Source organism: Poecilia mexicana, unplaced genomic scaffold, assembly GCF_051168715.1.
Source record: "Poecilia mexicana isolate PSO_F unplaced genomic scaffold, ASM5116871v1 scaffold_12, whole genome shotgun sequence".
NCBI lineage: Eukaryota > Metazoa > Chordata > Actinopteri > Cyprinodontiformes > Poeciliidae > Poecilia > Poecilia mexicana.
In genome coordinates this window covers 27,756,241-27,778,377 of record NW_028263381.1, presented here as the reverse complement: position 1 = coordinate 27,778,377, position 22,137 = coordinate 27,756,241, and the positions used below count along the sequence as shown (strand labels likewise).

General features: G+C 43.7%; 2 protein-coding genes and 1 long non-coding RNA gene across 9 annotated transcripts; 2 read left to right on the top strand and 1 right to left on the bottom strand.

Annotated features, from left to right (window-relative positions):
- The first annotated feature begins 230 nt into the window (after positions 1 to 230).
- Positions 231 to 1,322, top strand: LOC148156306 (uncharacterized). Its single transcript, XR_015764943.1, has 2 exons — positions 231 to 449; positions 849 to 1,322. It is a non-coding gene; the product is annotated as an uncharacterized LOC148156306 (long non-coding RNA).
- A 3,168-nt stretch (positions 1,323 to 4,490) lies between these two features.
- cdc26 (cell division cycle 26 homolog) lies at positions 4,491 to 6,036 on the bottom strand. 2 transcript variants are annotated; one of them, XM_014977167.2, is made up of 3 exons: positions 5,896 to 6,036; positions 4,786 to 4,884; positions 4,491 to 4,714 (listed from the first exon to the last, which is right to left on the bottom strand). In XM_014977167.2, the coding sequence occupies exons 2-3, from the start codon at positions 4,864 to 4,866 to the stop codon at positions 4,511 to 4,513; spliced, it is 285 nt and encodes a 94-aa protein (XP_014832653.1). In that variant the 5' UTR covers positions 4,867 to 4,884; positions 5,896 to 6,036; the 3' UTR covers positions 4,491 to 4,510. The 2 variants fall into 2 exon arrangements, with proteins under 2 accessions (XP_014832653.1, XP_014832654.1); XM_014977168.2 differs by lacking the exon at positions 5,896 to 6,036 and adding an exon at positions 5,547 to 5,795.
- On the top strand, positions 5,939 to 21,504 carry prpf4 (pre-mRNA splicing tri-snRNP complex factor PRPF4). Of its 6 annotated transcripts, none has more exons than XM_088011290.1 (17): positions 5,953 to 6,077; positions 7,191 to 7,291; positions 9,046 to 9,090; positions 15,127 to 15,305; positions 15,589 to 15,775; positions 15,879 to 15,966; positions 17,842 to 17,921; positions 18,040 to 18,133; positions 18,618 to 18,712; positions 18,792 to 18,850; positions 18,951 to 19,074; positions 19,148 to 19,237; positions 19,343 to 19,465; positions 20,787 to 20,894; positions 20,984 to 21,102; positions 21,194 to 21,300; positions 21,368 to 21,504. In XM_088011290.1, the coding sequence occupies exons 4-17, from the start codon at positions 15,134 to 15,136 to the stop codon at positions 21,452 to 21,454; spliced, it is 1,533 nt and encodes a 510-aa protein (XP_087867416.1). In that variant the 5' UTR covers positions 5,953 to 6,077; positions 7,191 to 7,291; positions 9,046 to 9,090; positions 15,127 to 15,133; the 3' UTR covers positions 21,455 to 21,504. The 6 variants fall into 6 exon arrangements, with proteins under 6 accessions (XP_087867414.1, XP_087867416.1, XP_087867415.1 ...); XM_088011292.1 differs by having other exon boundaries at positions 5,990 to 6,077; positions 7,194 to 7,291; XM_088011289.1 differs by lacking the exon at positions 9,046 to 9,090.
- The last annotated feature ends 633 nt before the right edge of the window (positions 21,505 to 22,137 follow it).

Sequence of the window (22,137 nt, the reverse complement as noted above, 5' to 3'; positions counted from 1 at the left end):
TTAAATTCCTGTTGCATATCTAATACTTTACTTTCTTTGTGACTATTCCCTCTTTTTTCTTCTTCTTTCTGCTCAAACTTTTTTAATAATGTGTGCCTTGTTGAACTATTAGAATTTTCCAGAAAGAATACAAAACCATTGCCATAATTTTGCCTTTTAACTGAAATTGTCACATGCAGCAATGAATTTTGGGTAATGCGCTTCACCGCAGTCCATCTGGACATGAGTTTAGCAGAAGGGCGGAAATGGGATTTGGGGAGCGAGGCTAAAGCTGTAAGTGGAGACGAGCATAAACATGAATACTAGACCCTCACTGAGCGCTGAGTCCTACGTAACTGCGTCCGCCATCTTGTGTGTGGCAGCAGAGGATCGGAGCTCCTTCAGTCCTGTTCTGTGTGTTTAAACCGTTTTACGAAACAAACTGGATTCACTGCCATCACCTTCCCCAGGTAAGGATGAAAGATCAGAATTACTTTGCAGCCAGAAATTCGCTTCTAAACAACCGAGAAATATTTCCTATGTAGTTTAATTGGCCCGAAGTAACCGCTGATTGTTAGCTTAGCGGCTAATGTTTTCACACTGTTTTCTAATGAGAGCTGATGAGAAACCGCTGCTAGAGGAGAAGTTCATTAGAAACCAGAGGATTTAGTGAGGAAAGATCAGTCAGGATCAGAGCTGGAGCTGCTGCTCTTCAGTCTGTTTCCAGCTCAGCTTCTCCATGTCGGTATTTAGCTATAAAGATGCTACGAGTCAGAGCCCAACATGCTGAAAATGGCTTGTTATGAATGTCAAGGAAACATATATGTAGTTTCTATTTTGGATCATTTCTCTTTTATCCTTGGCTTCAGCCTGTGAACCTGGACGTCTCAGAAGTCATTGAGTTCTCCCAGTGAGACCAGCAGACTGAAGCCTGTGACCAGTGCTCCCAGTATAATAAATAAATGTTTTATTCTTTCACTTTTTGTGTATTTTAATATATCTCAGTCTGAAGTATTAGTGTATTAATACAGCTATGTAATGAAATCAGAATAATTTACTCAGAATTATTTTCACTCTTTGCTGTCAATAGCAGAGTTGACGTATACTGTAATAAATATTTATTCTCTGGAAAAAAGTAATAAAAATGTGTAGTTTATTGTTTGACAATCACTGATTTATAAATCATAAGTCATTTCTCAATAATGTATAAAAATAAATACAAGAAAATCGTTAAATGTACATTAAATTGTGGAATTATGTAAATATATTCTTAAAACACTGTAAAAATGTCTGTTCATCAATGTCAATATAAAAATGATCAGAATAATTTCTACCAAATAAAACATTGTGCTCTTTATTCAGAAATGCCCATGACCTCTGACCCGCTCCATGACCTATGACCCGCTCCATGGGGGGTCTACGTATTTATGTCTATGGAGAAAAGTACACCTCGCTACAGCAAACAGGAAGGGGCGGGACGGACCGCTGTCAGTCTCTTACCTTATTTGGAAATAGGACCATTGCACTCTGGAAGTGAAGGGGGCGCTATTTCCTATATTATCTGTGGCCTCCCGTTTTTATTTTCTTTTGAAATCTGCTATATCTTCATCTTTAGGAAACAGTTTCACTCTCAACATGTTTTTGAATTTTTCTCTTTTATTTACTTTAGCGCAGTTCACAGTTTTTAACCAATAGGGTATATGCCACGGACTTCCGTTTTAGCACTTCCGCATTTTTTTTGCACATAGCCTGCTTCCGGTGCACAGGTCACTCTGTTAGAGATGGAGTTTTTCACTTGGTCCTTGCTGGATTTGCCCACAGTAAGCGTTAACCATTTTAAAAACAAAAAGCAGCAGGAGGATGTAACTTCATAACCTCATTTTCTAAGCAGAATCTCAGAGGAAAAAAAGAGAAATTACGTTGTGTAACGCAAGAACAGATTATAGCAGCCAAGTGGAAAAATTCACTCTAACGTGAATAATAATGATGAAACAGCAAAGGTAGATAATCATATATTCGGGATTCAGGAAATACGTGATTTGCACCATTTGTTCTGTGGGTTTTTTATGTGGGTCGGTGCCACTTAAGGTTTTGGACCTTAATCTGACTGACTTCTTGTGTGGTTTGGAGCATTGCTGCTCTCGGCTGTTTTTAAATTACCGTGCTCGGTATCGCTCCGACTGCATGTTAAATATATTTTATATAATTGTCACATAAACAAAAACTAAGGAGCTGCCTAAAAATAATTTCATACTCCGTATAACACAAACGCATCAACACACATATTGACTTACCTTGTGCCGAATCGCTGCCTCTGTTCTCAGCCTGTTCCCGTTGCAGTGGATTTCCTCCGGCATTATTTTCCTCCAACAAATTATTCCACTAAACGAACCACGTACAACTCCCTTTATATCCCCCATCTTCCCATTTCTGACGCTGGATCTTCAATATCCTCAAGTTTGAAATAGCAGGCAGCTACAAACTGCATGTTAGCTGTAGTGGCTAAGTTTTGGCTACAGTCCGCTGTCGCCTTGATATCAGCTGGAAAATGAAAAAACGAAGCACTGGATGGTACCGACTAATTACTGGAAACAACGGCACACCACAAAACTCAGTCGTTGTACCAGCAGCTCACAGATATTTTAAGTTTTGCGTCTTTTTCATGGTACAGATCTTGCAGCTTCGGCCAAGAACAATAGGAGCAAGCAGGACCCGGAACCAATCTATGTGGAATAAATTCAAACGGAAATACGTCACCACCTCTCGTGGCATATACCCCATTCTGTAGCTTTCAGTTCACTTCTAAATCCGCTCGCATCTTTTCGGGCTTGCTACCGCCTCTCGTGACGTGGAGGTGGTAGCACAACTAATATAATTACATTACTTACTAATTACATTACTAAATTAAAATACCACCAAGTTTTTATTATTTATTAGTAATTTTGGCATTACTGGAACCTTAAAAAATAAATTCTCGAACAAAACCCCATCAGAGCTAATTAAAATGACATAGACGAGGCCTTTATACTTTATAAATAATATCTATATATCTCCAATTATAGGAGGAACAAAAGAAATTGTAAAATACCATTTACAATGAGAAACTTAATTTAGCAAAAGTCAATAACAAACAAATAAATTAGGTTCTTAGAAGAATAACAAATTTGCTTGTTACAACCAGGGTTGTTAGACAGAAACAAGTAAAAGTTCACATTTTTACTTTTACGGTGCCATATGTTATTCTCAGACTTGTTATTGGTAACATGTAACTATTTAATATATCAAGGTGGAAATTTTCCTTCAACTCTAAAACGATAAAATAAAACTCATCGAATCACATCATCAAGAATTTGTGAATAGAACAAAACACTTAGCACACTATAGGTACATGTTATTTAGTTTGGTTAAGAACAATTATTGCATTGTCAATAAATGACGTCCAATAGATGTTCTTAGTTACCAGAGAAACACAGTAGCATCTTCATGAGCTCAGAGGGTCAAACTGATGAGTATTGAGGATGGATGCTCTAAGATATTCCTGCCATCTTTCATGTTCTTTCAGCAAACAGTTGGTTTTGGTGTCACCACTGTTTACTTGCTACTTTACCCATTGAAAGCATTCTTAAAACTTTGTCTGTTAGTCTGCAGCTCATTTGACCAAACCAGCCGAGGAGGTGAAAGTTAAAACACTCAACATTGTCTTGAACACAAGCTCTAGTTGGGTAACCCCAAGATCACTGGATCTTCTTAAAAGATAGAGTCTCTGAGAACAGTTCTTAAAAATATAGGCAGTATTTTCAGCAAATTTGAGCTGACTGTCCAGGAACGACCAGAGGTATTTAAAATTAGCCACAGTTTCAACAAGTTGGCCATTGAGAGAAACTGGAACCACATTCAGGTCTTGTTTAGGTCATTAGCTATACTTTCTTAAGAGAATGAAAAAGTATGGTGTTTTGTGAGGGAATTGATTTTTTATGGTCCCTGTAATGCCAGAATTAGTAATAAATAATAAAGACATGTTCTGATTTAGTAATGTAATTGGATTAGTTGTGTTACCACCCCCACACCACTAGAGGCAGTACCAGGGAAAATATGCGACTAAGGAGCAGATTTAAAAGTTCACAGAAAACTACAGAATTTGTTAAAAACTGTGAGCTGAGCTGAAGTAAATAAAAGAGAGAAGTTCAAATACATGTTGAGTACAACTCCTTCCTAACGATGAAGCTATATCACAGATTTCAAAAGAAAATAAAAACGGAAATAGCGCCCCCTTCTCTTCCGGATAGCAATGGTCCCATTTCCAAACAAGGTATGAGACTGACAGTGGTCCGTCCCGCCCCTTTCTATTTGTGCAGCGGCAGACCGAGTTATCGCACTTCCTGGATGATGTTGCAGGTGTCTACAGCGCCATCTCTGATTGGTCTATTTTACTGCAGTGTTTTTCAGTGAACTAAAAGCTGCTGGCTTCCTATTGGCTAATTTTATCTGTTAACAAATAAACCAACAGCCTCTTCAACCTGTCCAAACTTTATTAAAACTGTAAACTTCCAAATAAGGTTGGCAGCGTCGCCGGCTTGGGGTGGGGCTTGTAGCCGATTCGCTCGTTGATAAGCTCCGCCCTCGAAGCAGCTGAGGAGGACACAGAGGCTCCACCCCCAATCATATCAACACCAATGACAGAAGCCCCGCCCACTCCAGCTCCTGACCCCGCCTCCTCTCGCTGTCGCTTCCTGGCCTGAAGAGAGAACAGACATGATGACCGGCTCAGAACCAGACGGGTCAGAACAGATAAGGGGTTGACTGAACCTCCAGCTCCTTTTTAACGCTCTCGAATTCCTCGGTGTCGTCGATCTTCAGCTCCAACCGGGTCGGTTTCCTCCGCAGCATCTTCACTCCAGTTGGCTCCTGAACAGAACAATTAGATCAGACATCAATAAACCATCAATATGTTTGTCCTTTAAATTGCATATCTTTGATTTTGGAAGGAAGTGGATCTAATCTTTTTAGTTTGTTCTTTGTTAAAGTCTCTAAGGATATACTCTCTTTTAAGCACATCCATGGCACAATTACTGGATAAACAGCTTCTTATAAACTTATTATTGCATTTGTCATCACAAAAATCAACGTTTTCAATCAAAGAGTCCTTAAATGAGGACAAACCTTAGAATACATTCAATCTTGTCTGACCATGGATACAAGCTGACGAGGGAAGGCTTTAAGAATTTTTTTGTATTTTGCCTGGGTACAGTATAATTAAAATTTATCACAAAACTCAGAATGCTGTAATGTTACCATTTGCACCAAAAAGTGATCAACAGCCCACACACCTTTACGAAACCAATTCTCGATAAAAAAGATTTTCTATTGATCAAAATATATCTATTGTTCCAATCAGGAAATAATTAATGCAGCTGCATTTTCAACACAACAAAACAATCAGGACTCGCTGCGTTTTAAATGACAATAGAAACGCTGAAGCGTCCAGCGCCCCCTTCTGGTCACAGACCTGCTACTGTTCTAGTGAGATCATGAGGATCCGGACCGACGGAACCGGGATGTTTACACACCTAACAAGTGATCAACTGGTTGAAGCTGCAGCTTTTCAGATCGGAACCGGAATTTGAGCCATGAACACCGGTTCTGTATCGGTTTAAACTACGAACATCGAACATCAGATTCGTTCGAATCCATCCGCTGTTTAATCTCCAAACAGACCCGGACGGGACCTACAGACAACCTGCAGTCCAATCGGAACCAACAACCTTCAGTACCACCAGCAACTGATATGTTTGCGGTGTTCTGATCAGGCAAAGCTTCGGGCACCTTAGCTCCAGAGTCCAGTTCGCTGAAAGCACCGCGGACTCTACCGCTGGTTTAACTGGTTTCCAGGTGACCTCAGAGGGTCGTGGAGTTTACCTGCAGACTGAGGGCCTCCGCGCTTTGCCGTCACCTGGTATCTGACAGACAAGCTGCTTTCGCGGTGGTATAATTGCGGCTTTCACAGATAGACACACCGGAAGAAGTAGTTCTGACCCGGAAGCTGTTTCTACATCCGGGTCAAGGTTTCAGAGACGCTTCAGCTGCGATCTTCTTTAGCGGTGAGTTCAACTCTTAAATAGACTAAAGAATATCAAAATGAGCGCTCTGTCGGCAGAATAACGGAAAACCGCTTGCTGTGTGCGCATGCGCCCTGTGGCGGAGCTCACCGCGTTGAAACTAAATTTCCGTAAACTCAGGAGATTCAAGTTTCGCGTTAGTAGCACCTGGTGGTGGTTTCTTTATATATATATATGTACCAAATGACATTCAAAAACACAGATAATGTCCCAATAATAAATCCGGAACTGGTTCTACTGGGTCTTAATTTCCCCGTCCCAGTCTGAAATATTAAGCTGAAGTTAGTTTGCGATTCAAGCTTCCGATTCGGGAAATGGGTAAAGGGTGATTCCACCTAGTTTTTCACTACCTTCCGCATCTAATCGAGTCTAGTTTTAAAACTGCAACACCTAGACTCTTCGAACCTGGACTGGATTATTCTGCTTTAATAGCAGAATATTTATAACCATGTGTGGGATTTGTGAAACCTTTTTCTGATTTGTGAAACATGAATAAAGGTTGCTTTTTATCACTTTTTTGGAACTCTGTCATAGTATAGCTGCTCCAATTCCAAAACTACAACACCTAGACACTTCAAACCTGGACCAGATTATTTTCAACTAATAGCAGAATTTTCAACAAATCCCAAAACCATGTTTGGGATTTGTGGTTTTGAATTAGAATTGAATTAAAAAAAAAAACTGCATGGAACAAGTGTGAATAGTAAAGTCAACTTTATTGAAGTTTCACAAATTATATAAAGGTTTCACAAATCCCAAATATGGATTAAAATATTCTCCTATTAGAGCAGAATAATCCAGTCCATGTTTGAAGAGTCTAGATGTTGTAGTTTTTAAACTAGAGTTGGTTAAAGATGCGGAAAGTAGTGAAAAATTAGGTGGAATCGCCCTTTATACATTTTATGAATCGGAAGCCAACTTCAGCTTCATGTCTGAAATGTGGTTTTGTCCAGAAAGAGGCTCATAAATAGGCTACCTTAATCTCGCGAATGTTGGCGCACAGTGAAACCACTCGTGGGTAAAAACTAGCAGATGCCTCCTGAGAGGCGTTTAAAAGGACTAAAACCCGAACCTTGACCCCAACCCTGCTTTCAGAAGACTGGTTCCGAGTTACAGATCAGAACTGCAGATCCAGCCTCTGGTTCCGACCACCTGGTTCGTCTGGTTGCCGCGGTAACACGATCATCGCAACACAGGTATGAAAAAACAAAACGGGTTAAGACTAAAAGACAAGCTGTAAGGCAAACGATAAAAACAGAGCAAAATTTCAAACCAAGGAAAAGTAGAGATACTGGTTGTTACCTTTAAACAGATTTCAAATATTTTAATTATACAGTTTAAGTCGTTAAGAAAAAAAATCAAAACAAGGAGTAGAACCTCTCCACTCAGCAGTGGATCTGATATTTAACACATCAGGGTCATAAACAAAGCGGTTCTAATGTCTCTCCACAGTTTAAGGGACAGAAAAAGATTCACAAAAGCTCAACATGATGGATCCAATTTAAATCTGTTATGTAAAAAATCTGAAACTGGGTAAAACCTGTGTGAGATTTTGAAGTGAGTCGCTTTAACCTGAGGAGAAACCGGCCATTTGACGGACATGGAGAGTCTCTTCTCTATTGTTGTTACTGTAATCATTAAACAATTTGGATTTTAATGCAGGTACATGTTCAACATTATTAGCATTATTAAGTCCTAGTTCCAGTTTGGGTCAGGATGAAGTAACTCTAGAAAACCTGACCTGAGTTTCATTTTGTGTGTTTTAGTTCTCAGAAGTTTATGGTAAATAAAAAAAATGTAAATAAGAAACATCTAGTTTTTCCACACAGTGTCCAGAAAGAGATGATGTTCTGCTTGACCAGCATCCAGCTATTCATGAGCTTTTTTAGGACATATTCCTGCAGTTTTCTAAAGAAATATTAAAATATTAAAAAGGTAGATTAGCTATAGGGACAAAATATCCCGACCAAATTTGTAGTCAAACAGTATTTGTAGTAATAGTGACGCTAAACTGGACTAATGTCTTGTTTACAGCAGCGTATTATAAGCCTGGCGGCCGCCATCCTTTACTAGCCCAACATCCAGGCTAATCCTTTCTTCTTTTTTTTTTTTTTTTTTTTTAGGAAAATAAATAAATAATCACCTTTTTTTCCCTTTTTTTGCTGGTTTGTGCTTCACTGGCGGAGCAGATTTATCCCTAAAAGATTTGTCTACAGAAGATAGGTTTATAGTTTATGCATTTAAAGCCGGACCGATCCCACCGCTGGCGCCTCTGCAGCAGCTGGATTAAGTTTACCTCAGCGCGGATCCTTTCACTCAAACTGACCTGTATGGATATTTACATCCACCCCTGTGAGGAATTATGATTCTTTCCAGAGTTTTTGATCAAGGTAGGACTTTAAACACCACTCTGGTTGGCTCTGGTTGCAGCTCTACATGAACTGCAGGAATAACTTGTAGTCGCTTTCAGAGGTGCGTTAAGGAGCGGTGAGAATGATTTATACTTATGAACAAAACATTATGTGGCTTTTCCATCTCAACACGCCGCCCAGCGCCCGGCTCTGCCTGCACTGATAGTTTATCTGTGTTCCCAGTTGGCTGGTGTGTTAGTTAACGAACCAGCTAACCTGATCATGCAGGTTCAGCCTGGTGAGGAGCTTTGAGGAGCTTTCGCTCCTGTCAGCATCATGCTGATTTTATATTATTTTTAGTATCATTTTTTCGGTTACTCAATGTATCAAACCCTATCAAATGCTTTGTCCACTTAGTCAGACAGAGTTAATGTTCGCAGCGGCGCAGAGATCTGAGAAACTCGTCATTCAAAGTCAAAAGTAGTTTGACTTTGAATGAATGTCTCCTTTATTACTTGACATTATTTGATATAGATTTGTTTGACTAATAATTTATGAACTGAGAGCCTTACTGTAAAATATTATTGTACTGATTGCAGGTTTTTCAGTTGTCCTTTTGACTGAGTAGCTGCTGTATTGTACCTGTAAGTATTTTGCATGTTTCTCTAAATTAAGTGAATTTATTGCCAGATCATTTTTTAATTTTGCCAGATCACAAAGTAACATTTCAAGTCAAGTGAACTTTATTGTCAAAGATCTATGTATCAGGGTTAACACAGAAGTTTGAAATTGCGTATCACCAGACTGCAATGTGCAATTAAATTAAACATAAATAAGACATTGACAGTAACTCTCCCCCCCTCCCCCCCCACACACACACTGACACAGACGTACAATATAAACACACACACACTGCAATACATTAAGAAGACAACAAGGCAATAAGAAGAATATATAGATGGACAATAAATACACACAGCAGTAGAAGTGCAATCAGTGGACATACAGGTAATGTGGTGCAAAGTGGTGTGTGAAGGAAATGTTTATGAAAGGTTCAGTGTGTTGATGAGTCTGATGGCTTGTGGAAAGAAGCCGTTTCCCAGTCTGCTTGTGTGCCACCATAAGCTGCGGTGGTCTCCCTGATGGTAGAGGGAGAACAGTTTGTGTGCTGGGTGGGTGGGGTCTCAGTATGTCCATGGCTCTCTTGGGACAGGGTTAGGGATCTGATGGTCACTCCTCTGGAGTGGCTTCTTGTCTGCAGATAGACAGCTGCTGTCCAGACAGAGGCTGCAGGTCAGGATGCCCTCAGTGGCTCCCTGGAGAAGGTGCTGAGAGCAGATGTGGGGAGGGTGGCTCTTCTCAGCCTCCGCAGGAAGTGGAGTCGTGTCTGAGCCTTTTTGACCAGGGAGGTGGTGTTTGTAGTCCATGTGAGGTCGTCTGGGATGTGCACTCCAAGGAACTTTGTGCTGCCATTGATGATGGTGGGATGTGAGTTGGTTTTTCTTTCCTGAAGTCCACAGCTATTTATTTTGTTGACACCGAGTAGCAGGTTGTTTCTCCCACACCAGTTGATGGGTTGATGTTCCTCCTCTCTGTACGCTGAGTCATCGTTGTCTCTCATGAGGCCCACCACTGTCGTTTCATCTGCGAATTTGATGATGTGATTCGTTTCAAATCTGGCACTGCAGTCGTGGGTCATCAGCGTGAACAGCAGGGGAGATGGCACACATCCCTGCGGCACCCCGGTGTTTACGATGCTGGTCACTGAGGAGTTGTTTCCAACTCTGACTGTCTGTGGTCTGTTTGTTAGAAAGTCCAGCAGCCAGTTGCATAGTGAAGTGCTGATGCCTCAGCTTGTTCACCAGATGTTGGGGGATGACAGTGTTGAACGCAGAGCTGAAGTCAATGAACAGCAACCTTGTGTGACTGTTCTCCAGATGAGCCAGGCAGAGGTGAAGTGCTGCTGCTATGGCGTCATCAGTGGAGAACTTGGGGTGGTAGGCAAATTGATATGGATAGTAGTGGGGAGGGTGGATGTTAAGTGGGCCTTTACCAGTCTTTCAAAGCACTTCATGATCGGAGTGAGTGGTATGGGTCTGTAGTCATTGAGTGATGATGCTGGTGACTTCTGGGTAGTGGTATGATGGTGGTGGCTTTGAAGCTTGCTGGTATGATGGCTTGGTTCAGAGAGATGTTGTAGATGTCTGTGAGGACGTCAGTGAGTGAGTCAGCACAGTCTCTGAGGTATGTTGTCTGAACCTGCAGCTTTCCTGAGGTTCACCTTGAGTAGGGTCCTCCTCTTGTCCGCTGGGTCCAGTTGAAGTGTTGTGCTGTCTGGGTTGACTGGGGCTTTTGTAGGTGTTGTAGTTTCTTCAAACCGGCTGAAGAAAGTGTTCAGTGAGTTGAGGAAGTCTGTGTTGTCCTGTACAGTCTGTTTCACAGCTGGTTTGCTTCTCGTCAACAGAGGTCTGTAGGCTGGAATTAGCATAACGGAGAGATGGTCTGATGAGCCCAGGTGGGGAACTGCTCTGAAAGCCTGAATGATGTTGGTGTAGACCTGGCCAAGTGTGGCATTACAGATTTTAAATGTGCCTGATTAAAATCGCCAGTGATTATCCAGACCGAGTCCAGGTGTGTGTTTTGTAGTGTACTCACAGGCTGGTACAGGATGGAGAGCGCTTCCTTTGTGTTCGCGCTGGGCGGGACACCAAGGAAGCGCTCTCCATTCTACCTAAAGCAAAAAATGAACAGTCAGTCCAGGCAATTGGCAAAGATCGGTGATCGGTAACGGAATCGGGAACATAAAATCTGATTGGAGCATCCCTATTAATACCATGCAAATGAACATCTTTTCATAATTAGTAAGGTAAGCATTTGAGTTGCTAATGTAAATGATTGTGGTGAAATTGGGCGGCTCTGCCTGATTCCTCTTTCCAGAGAAACTGAGCTACTTAAGAATTGACTGGCATTCATTAATAATGGTAATAATCCACTGTTTGTAATCTGTACATCAGAGTGACGGCTCTCCAGCTGTCTAGTGATAAAGGATCTTTGTTTTGGGGATCAGAGTAATCTGACCTTGTTTCATGGTGGGGGAGAGATTATTGTCTGAAATTCATCCAGCAGGGCCTCAAATTGTAGTTTTCATAAATATTTCTAACCCTAATTCAGCGGTTAACCGTCTAATCCAGGAGTTTACCGTTTGTGTTGCTTTGTCAAGCTCTTCGATTCTTAAGTCGTCTTCCAAAAGGTTTTAAAATCAGAATTCATTTTTTTAACAGATTCCTGAATTTCATCAGAAAGGACAGGAAACTGGATTCTGAATACTGAGAACAATAAAGACCATTATAAGCATTTCTAATTCTATATTTAGTAAATCAGGGTTTTCAGTGACATTACCATTAATAATTAGTTTCCCAACCTTCTTTTTGGACTGTCTCTGATTCTCAGGATTGAAAAAATATGAAGAGTTTTTTTGTCCGTCCTCCATCCATCGAGCAATGAACGTTTATCTAGAAAAACATCGTCTAGATGAGATGTGAGAACATCCAGCTGACTCAGCTCTTCAGATGATAAAACTGATTTTGAATATTGCTAATAAGTTGGGATTGTTTCTGTCTCCTCCGCTGTGAAGCAAGTTTGCCTCTTTATTGCTGCTGTCCGAACATTAAACTTAAACCACTCCCTCTTATTTAAGGGAGACAGATTCATTACTGAAATATCCTTAATGAGGTTCAGGACAGAAAGTTTTATTATTCAGCAGATTAATGTTCAACTTCCACGCTACGTTTGAAGGTGGTTTAGATTTATTTGGAGAGAGAAACAAGGAAACTGAACAATGATCTGTTAGAGGAGCTGCTGAGATTTCACAGCTTGAAATATTATTTACCATATTATGAGGGATTAACCAGTAATCTGGCTTAGAGCTCTGGCCATTTCCAGAAGGATTGAACCAGGAGTATTGTCTGGTATTAGGATTTCTAATTCTCCAGCAGTCTGTCAGATTGGTAATAGAGATTAAGTTTACAAAAATATCGTCATCAGTATGGTGCTGCCCCCTAGAGGGGAGACAACCAATTGATCCATCTGGAGTAGCATTGAAATCTCCTAAGATAACCTGATCAGTGGAATATTTTAATTTCCAATGTTTTATCATCACTCCAAGGTCAGCAAAAAATATACTATTCATCACTTTATTATTGTACCCATACACACACCAAAATGATCTTATTTCCATCCATTTCCAATATTACAGATACCCAGTGGCCATCAGTATCACTGATATGCTCCAACAAAAACAACCTGGGAATTTGTAAAACATAATCAGAACCAGCTGAATGCGACGTACCACGACTAAAATAAATGTTATCACCCATTGAAGTGTCCAGAATTTAGCCTCCTCGCTTGATGAATGAGTTTCCTGTAGAAAAAACCATTTGCCTTTTGCTCCTTACAATAAAGAAAAGTAGCCTTATGTTTAACAATATTTTTAAACCCCTAATATTAAGTGAAAGTAATGACACCATGAAAGAAACACAGTAGTTGTGCAAAAACAAATCTCAGGATCGATGAGCAGGAATGAGAGAACAGCCAGTAGCAGCTGTGTGGAATAGTGCGATAGCCCTTTAATACAAACATAACATAGAGAAAAACGGCGGTGTAATTATTCAGAGTCCGCTCTTCGATTATCGATCAGGGCGAAGCCTTCCTTCAGCTCCTGGCTCCTGAACCAGGGGCTACAGCTCAGCCTGTCCTCCTTAGGAAAGTCCTCCTCGAAGCTGATGTGCATCTTTACAAACTTCAGCATCTTTGCATCTTATCCAGACCTCATCTGCATGGTTCGCATCCCGAACTGAAAGATGGTGCCTCTGGGACGGCTGGTGGCCGAAGTGGCGCCAGCTTTTTTCCCCAACCTGTGAACGGTGGCGACCGTATCACGCAGCCGATCCACGGAGACAGGGATGATCCTGGTGAGGATCCCGATGATGGATTCCCGTAGGATCTCATCGTCCGGTCTAACCCTACCCTAACCTACCCCTTGTAACGATCATGGTCTTCACAGGAGATCCCCAGCACTGTTTTCTTTTTTCAGAAGGGTAACTGTAGCTTGGAGCTCTGATACGGCTTTGTTTTTTACCTCAATGGCGGTATTAGCCTCGATACGTTAAGTCCTCCTACCACACAAAGAATAGCTTTAGCTTGTAAAATTCAGCTTCTAGGTAAAGCAGAACTCACAAATACATTCAAGGGGGATACGTCACAGGCATCAGGTAAAATATGTGACACCATTTAATTTGACAAGAAAATAAATAGCCAACCACTCAATATGAAATTGTTTTGACTTTTAGCAACAATGATTTATTACAAAAACCACAATCTAAGAAATAATAATAGTTATCCTGATAAATAGATCAGTAACCAAAAGTAATGTTAGATTTAAATCACTCAGTTTATGTCAGTATAGAAACCCAAAAGGTTAAATGTCCAAAAATTCCCGTTCCTTTTAATGCAAATATTGTCCACAAAAGAGTTCCATATCCTGGTAGAGTTTCTCCATTTTAATCCAAAATGAAAAATCCAAAGCATCAAATCCCCCCCCCTCCAAAACATGAGAAAAAAGAGTGGTACCACCAAAAATCTCCAAAAAGAAAAGTAAAGTCCAGATCTCACCGGGAACGTCTTTCTTTCCCCCGGTGGCGTCTTTCTGGGTCCAGGCTCCGATCCGCGGCGCTGGGGCGAAGCTTAATTGCTGTTTTATCTCTTCTTTGATTTATTACTTGTTTTAAACATTCAGTCAAGTCTCCCGCTGCACAGATCTGACGGTGAGCGTCTTCCTCTCTGATTGCGCCGACGCACACGCCCCGTTTTATTCACCAGAATCAGCCACACCTAAAAACCAGCATGCCCAAAAATCAGTTTGAAAAGTGGAAATTCGGAATAATTTTACAATGAAATAACAGCAACTGTTATACAAACCAGACGATACATTTACTCTTCAATGTATTTATCCAGGGGAAACACAACAAACATAGTGGTTGTTACAAGCTGCATCCTCCTTACATTCAGGTTCCTGTAGCTTCATTTTCTTCTTAATAGGTGTGTGATCCCAGTTCACCTTCTGTTCTTGGCCAGAAGGATCAGCCACAGGCCTCTCAAAGAGCCGACCGGTTGTAGTCGTGGTCCGACATGCTAGCTTCCTTAGATAAACTCCCAGATGGTGAAAAAAATTAAAGATGAAGGATGAAATATTTTCAAAAGAATGCTAAACTATGGCTGCACAGTGGCCTCGATTCCCGGCCCTGGGTCTTCCTGCATGTTCTCCCTGTGCATGGTGGTTCTCTCCAGGTTCTCCAGCTTCCTCCCACAGTCCAGAAACATGACTGTCAGGTTATTTGGTCTCTGTAAACTCTCCCTAGGTGTGTGTGTGTGTGTGTGTGTCTCCTGTCTCTCTGTGTTGCCCTGCGACAGACTGCCGACCTGTCCAGGTGACCCTGCCTTTCCCAGCTGGAGAGGCAGCAGCACCTCAAGGGTGTTAGAAATGGATGCTAAACTGAGAGTAAAAAAATAAAACCCTTTAAAACGGGGCTAAAGCTCATCTTGGATTCAATTTTGGCTAAACAATCACTGAATGCCAGAGCCTGCACTCCGCCATCTTAGGACTTCTTCTTCTCTCCCTGCAGAGTCAGAATGTCGGACGAGGAAGACTCGGCTCCGGCCGTGAAGAAGAGCCGCCTGTTCTACGGCAGCCTGGAGGAGAAGGAGCGGCAGCGCATCACCATGGAGACGGCCAGCAGCGCCACCACAGGAAGTGATGCACTGAAGGCGGGCATCAGAGCAGGAAACATTAACATCTCATCAGGTGAGATACAGGCAGGTGGTGCTGCTCCCTGCTGGACAGGTGAGGTCATCAGGTGAGGTCATCAGGTGAGGTCATCAGGTGAGGTCATCAGGTGAGGTCATCAGGTGCAAGAAAATAGTTCCCCAGAATTCGATTAATTCTAAAATCTTGAATATAAAGAAATTTAATCATTTTCTTTAAAGGTGCAGCAGATAGACAAATGACTCGGTTCTGGTTCTGGATCCAGCCTGACCACTAGATGGCAGCACTCCCCAATTACTCTGTTTCCCATGATTTCCTGCAGGAGAGACCATGGAGATGGAGGAGCGTGTCAGCGAGCGCCAGCTGGAGGCGCTGGCCGAGTTCGAGCGGCGGCGCCGAGCGCGACAGATCACCGTCTCCACCGACGACGCCGAGGTGAAGGCCGGCCTGCGAGCGCTGGGAGAGCCAATCACGCTGTTTGGAGAGGGGCCGGCCGACCGCCGAGAGAGGTGGGCGGGGCCTAATGACGGCCAATCAGGAGGCTCCTTCCTATCCCAGGTCGGCCAACTGTTGGCCAATCGGTCAATCCTTACTGAATGTTTTTCTCCCCAGGCTGCGCAGCGTTCTGTCCGTGGTCGGTCCGGACGCCTTGAAGAGACCCAGGAAGGACGAAGAGAGAGCCAAGAGGTCACGGGACGAGGTACTGGGTACTGCTGGGTACTGCTGGGTATTGCTGGGAACTTCTGGGTACTCCTAGGTACTACTGGGTATTGCTGGGAACTTCTGGGTACTACTGGGAACTTCTGGGTACTACTGGGTACTACTGGGTATTGCTGGGAACTTCTGGGTACTGCTGGGAACTACTGCAGGGTTTCCCCCAGTGCATTATAAGCCTGGCAGCCCGCCATGCTTTACTAGCCCCGCCGCCAGGCTAAGCGTTGCTTGTTTACGTTTCAAGGAAAATAAAAAAAAACGTTTGGGTTTTTTTAAGCCGGGCTGCAAGCGTCTCTGTTGCTCTCAGCATTTCACTAGCAGAACAGATTTATTCTAAATGATAGGTTTATAACATGTTTATAGTTTATGCATTTAAAGCCAACAGCGCGGACCAATCACAGCTGGCGCCTCCTTTCACTCAAACTGGACTCAGGCTGACCTGTAAGGATATTTACATCAACTTACTGTGAGGAATTATGATCCTTTGGAGAACTCTGGGTAAGAGTCTAAAACCCGCCGCGTAGCTCTGGTTGCTCAATGTGAACCGCAGGAATAAGTTGTAGCGAATTCAGAGGTGCGTTGTGGAGCGGTGAGAATGATTTATCTTTGTGAACGAACAATTATATGCGGCGTTTCCATCTCAACCCGCTGCCCAGCGTGTGGCTCTGTGTCTGTCTTCCCTGTAGAGTTTATGTCTGTGGTCCCTGTTGGCCGGAGCGTTTGTGGATAACGAGCAGCGCTAACCTCATCATGCAGGTTCAGCCCGGTGAGGAGCTTTCACCGGGCTGATTTTATATCATTTTATTATTATTCTTCCAGTTACTCAATGCATCAAACCATATCAATGCGTTGTCTACTTAGAGTTAATGTGCACAGAGATCTGAGAAACTTGACCAACCAGAATAGTTTCTGTGACGCTTATTAAAAACTCAACAGACACGAAATGGAAGAGCTACTAAAGCCACATTAGCAGCATTGAATTAAATCTCCTGTTTGTTGCTCATCTCTGCGTAGTGCAGCAGATTTACCTCATCATGCAGGGCTGGTCCAAGGCTGCATGAGGCCTTGAGCAGAATTTGACTAGGGGCCCCTTTTGTTGCTACAATCATCAGCACCTCTAGCAGCTTCTGTGTTAGATTTAGTGAAACATGGGAGAAGGGAGTAGTTTAATTGGCCAGCCTAAAAAGCAATAAGTTATAATCACAGTTTACTAATTTGGATTTGTAAACTCAAAGACTAAACTCACAGCATCAGATTGTTACTATGGTAACAAAACAATCTAACTATGAATATTGTTCTTTGAAGTTTTACAAAGTAAACTTGCCAGCTCCTTAAAATCTTGTATTTAAATGTTAAACAATTTAAAATCTTTTAATTTATGTATGCTGAAATTGAATCCAGTTTAACAGCATTGATAATCTCAATAAACAAGTTACATTTATGTATCTGTGGTCTGTTTTAAAATATTAGTGTTTATGGGGCCCCTGAAGCTCTTGGGGGCCTGATGGAGCTGCTGACTTAATCTGGATTAAACAGAAGAGCAAATTTGTTGTTTTTAGACTCGTTGTGGGTTTAAATAGCATTCACTGGAGATGTTTTCCTGTAACATAACAGTAATACTTTAATATTTTCTGTCAACTTAACATCTTTTAATAGAAAAACATGGTGGACCGACTCAACGCTCCGACCACTGGGCTTAGCAAGTTTTCTTGGGGAAACCCTGTACTGGGAACTACTGGGAACTACTCTGTTGTACTGTGTACTGCATGCCAATCGATCAGTTCAAATTCGGTTAAATAAAATCTCCGAGTGAAGCATCACCACAGTGAAATGTAAATCTTTTTCTCTCCACCAATCACAGTGTCTGCAGACGTGGTACCATGAAGGCCCCGCCTCCCTGAAGGAAGCTCGCCTCTGGTTGGCTAGATATTCTCTGCCACGGTGAGTCGTCAGCAGACTGACCAATCAGCTCCATGGCTGCTCCAGATCCGGGTCGCGAACCCTAAGCAGCCTCTCATTGGCTGAGATCCACAACGTCTTGCTGTGATTGGTCCGTCAGGGCGATGAGGCGTCTGGAAGCTGCACGCGCTTTGAAGGAGGTTGCCGAGGCGACAAAGACGATCCGCCAGCAGGAGCTGCACAAGTCGCTGAGGGTGAGTCGGTACCACGGGTCATGGAGCGGGTCCAGAGCGGGTCCAGAGCGGAAACGTGGGACTTGTCTGAAACAGGGCAACAGAACCGAGGGAGGCCCGATATTAATGCAGCAACTAGTTCAATCCAGTTGAACCAGTTTGTTTTATTTTGCAGATAAATTGGTTCAGTTCTTCTTTCTATAAACCCGATGAAGCCCAGTTCTGGAACCAGTTCACTCCAGTTTAATTCCACCGGTATAAAAAACCAGTTCAAATCATATTCATGTGGATGAATCTGTCTTTAAACCAGTTTAATGCATTTGAAATCCAGTTAAATATTTTTTTCTCAGGTTAGTTTATATCAGCGGAATCTGGTTCCTAAACCACTTCTGTCCCAGTAGAATCCGGATCAAACCGCCTGAACCGGTTGAATCCAGTGTGAGACCTGACACTCGCAGCAGCTGATCTCAGTTCAACTCTTCCTCTTCCTCCTCTTCCTCGTCAGAATCTGAACAACTTCTGCAGTCAGATTGGAGACGATCGGCCAATCAGCTTCTGCCACTTCAGTCCGGACTCCAAGATGCTCGCCACGGCGTCCTGGTAAGAGCTCTGCCCCGACCGCTGTTGTTGTTCTGAGGCTATTGCTAGTGTGCTAATGCTAGCGTGCTAACGCCTCCAGGAGCGGCTTGTGCAAGCTGTGGTCGGTTCCGGACTGCGCCCTGATCCGGACCCTGAGAGGTGGGCGGAGCTTCCTGCTTCTCTTTATATCGGACTCCAGTTAAATATGCTAACCGGGTTTCTTTTTGCCCCTCCCCCGCCTCGCTGTGATTGGCTGAAGGACACAACACCAACGTGGGCGCCGTGGCGTTCCGCCCACAGGCCGGCATCTCTCTGGACCGGTCCGATGTCAGCCTGGCGTCCTGCGCCGCCGATGGGACGGTGAAGCTGTGGAACTTGGAGAGGTGGGCGGAGACGGGAGGATGACTGGTTGCTATGGAAACGAACAATGACGATCTGTTTCTGTGGTCACCATAGTGACGAGCCAGTGGCGGACATCGAGGGTCACAGTGATCGGGTTTCCCGAGTTTCCTGGCATCCGTCCGGAAGATTCCTCGGAACCACCTGGTAAGAGAACCGAGACCAGAACCAGGACCACAGCACTGTGCAGTAGCATGTAGTACTTCGTAGTGACTCATAGTACTGTGTAGTAACCAGTAGTACTCTGTGCAGCTACGATCGCTCATGGCGCCTCTGGGATCTGGAGCTGCAGGAGGAAATTCTCCACCAGGAAGGTCACAGCAAAGGAGTTCATGACATCAGCTTCCATCCTGACGGCTCCTTGGCTGCTACAGGGTCTGTAGTACTGTGTAGTACTGTGACGCTAATTAGCAGTGACGTGTGGTGAGGTTCAAAGCTGGTGAGGCTCTGACTTAGTCATAATCAGACAATATAGACCACCTGCATGTTATTGTTTTCATAAGGACATTTACGCATGCGGACATCGCCAGAGGGCAAAGAGTCGATTCTTCTTCATGCCGCCCAGAGCCGCCGCCATACAACAATTCTGATAACTCAGTCAAACTTAGACGTGTAGATATTATTAATGTCCTGCTGTGCTCCACAGCAAAGGGAGAAACTGTTAAAGTACAACTCAAAACCACGTCTTTCTCGCTCTCTGTATCAGCGCAGCTACACACACGCTCGTTGCCATAGCAACTGGCAACAACGCCGCAGAAAACACTGAAATATTTCCCACACAAAGAGCAGAACATTCAGTCTGCTGCAGTGGTTTGGTTTTAGGGTTAATGTTTATTTTGTGATAATTAATAAGTGACTGCTGGAGCATGAGGAAAAAACTAAATGGATTGCTGCACTTGGCTAGCTCCATTGCTAGCTCCATGGCTAGCACCATGGCAAGCACCATGGCAAGCACCATGGCTAGCTCCATGGCTAACTCCATGGCTAGCACCATGGCTAGCTCCATGGCTAGCTGCATGGCTAGCTCCATGGCTAGCTCCATGGCTAGCACCATGGCTAGCTCCATGGCTAGCTCGCTGTCTCTTACTCTGCAGTTGTGGAGTCACAGTGTCTGGGATCATGAGCGCCCCCTGCCATGAGGCCAGAGAACTGCCTGCCTCACCTCCAATCTGCCGTTTCTGATCGATTCTCAGCACATGAATCATGTCACACACAGCTGGTGACAAAAACACTGTACATTATATACATGAGCTAAATTATGGAAATCAGTTGACATATTAAATGTTTTTATCCATTTCATATCGACGTGCAGACAGGAGGAGCATCGAATGGCAGCCAGTGCAGTGAGCCAGAGGTTGATCAGTCCAGGTGAGGCTCAGCTCGCTGCTGCCTCACCTGCTGAGCTTCTGAACACCCAAAATTCAGAGATTTTGAAGAAAAGATAATCAAAGTTGGTTAAGCTAAATGAAAAATACTTTATAGTACAAAGCACAGGGTGAATATAGCAATATAAATGACCTTATCGTGTTTTTCCGTTATGACAGGTGTGGAACCGCATGTCACTGCTAATTAAACTTCTGTTCTGACGCCGTTTTCAGTGGATCATTTATGAAGTTCCTTTATGATCGTCAATAAGTCTGATTGTTGATCAGGTTCTCTGTCAGCCATTAGTTCTGCCTGTTTCTCGTCCAATCAGAGGGCTCGATGCCTTCGGCAGGGTGTGGGACCTGAGGACGGGGCGCTGCGTGGTTTTCCTGGAGGGACACCTGAAGGAGATCTACAGCGTTCACTTCAGTCCTAACGGGTCAGCCAATCTCACCACAGTTAGCAGAAATTCAGCCAATCAGAGGAGCGATCAGTCGGTGCATCATCTTTTCCTGGTTGTTCCTGCAGCCATCACCTGGCCACAGGAAGTGGTGACAACACCTGTAAGGTGTGGGAGCTCCGCAACAGGAAGTGCCTGTATACAGTCCCCGCCCACCAGAACCTGCTGTCTGCCGTCCGATTCCAACGTAACAAAAACTAAAGCATTTCTCTTCAGTTTGAGCTCACTTCCTGTCTCTGACATCACTTCCTGTGTTTTTGACCTCACTTCCTCTGCAGCCACTGACGGTCACTTCCTGTTGACCGGAGCTTACGACAACACGGCGAAGATTTGGAGCCACCCGGGCTGGATGCCGCTGAAGACGCTAGCCGGACACGAGGGGAAGGTAGGACCGCCCCGGGCTTTAATTGGGCCATCTGAGCTCTGTGTCCTGATTGGTTGTGTGTTTCCAGGTGATGGGCGTGGACGTGTCACCTGACGGCAAGCTGATCGCCACCTGCTCCTACGACCGAACCTTCAAACTCTGGCTGTCAGAGTGACGCCATCTGTGACGTTTTTTGGTTTTTCTAATAAAGATTTTGAATCCTGATCAATCAGTCTATCATTATTGATCCCAGAGCAAAATGAAATGTAGAGGTCTGTGTTTCAGCGTCCAGCGGAGCTTCTGACTGAAGACACTGACAGTTGGATGAAGTTCCTGGAACGTTCATTTATGATGATCGCTGCTCCATCGCCTCAAGAGGTTCTAGAGGATCCATCGGATCAGAACCAGAACCTGGACCTGGGTCAGAACCAGAACCTGGACCTGGGTCAGAACCAGAACCTGGGTCAGAACCAGAACCTGGGTCAGAACCAGAACCTGGGTCAGAACCAGAGGCTGGATCAGAACCAGGACCTGGACCTGGGTCAGAACCAGAGGCTGGATCAGAACCAGAACCTGGACCTGGGTCAGAACCAGAGGTTGGATCAGAACCAGAACCTGGGTCAGAACCAGAGGCTGGATCAGAACCAGAACCTGGACCTGGGTCAGAACCAGAGGCTGGATCCGAACCAGAACCTGGACCTGGGTCAGAACCAGAGGCTGGATCAGAACCAGAGGCTGGATCAGAACCAGAACCTGGGTCAGAACCAGAGGCTGGATCAGAACCAGAGGCTGGATCAGAACCAGAACCTGGGTCAGAACCAGAGGCTGGATCAGAACCAGAACCTGGGTCAGAACCAG

Coding starts and splice junctions, on each gene's coding strand:
- cdc26 (XM_014977167.2), bottom strand. CDS start 4,866: ATGCTGCGGAGGAAACCGACCCGGTTGGAGCTGAAGATCGACGACACC. Junction 4,715..4,785: donor GCGTTAAAAAGGAGCTGGAG/GTTCAGTCAACC, acceptor TTCTCTCTTCAG/GCCAGGAAGCGACAGCGAGA.
- prpf4 (XM_088011288.1), top strand. CDS start 15,134: ATGTCGGACGAGGAAGACTCGGCTCCGGCCGTGAAGAAGAGCCGCCTG. Junction 19,238..19,342: donor AGATTCCTCGGAACCACCTG/GTAAGAGAACCG, acceptor TACTCTGTGCAG/CTACGATCGCTCATGGCGCC. Junction 19,466..20,786: donor GGCTCCTTGGCTGCTACAGG/GTCTGTAGTACT, acceptor TCGTCCAATCAG/AGGGCTCGATGCCTTCGGCA.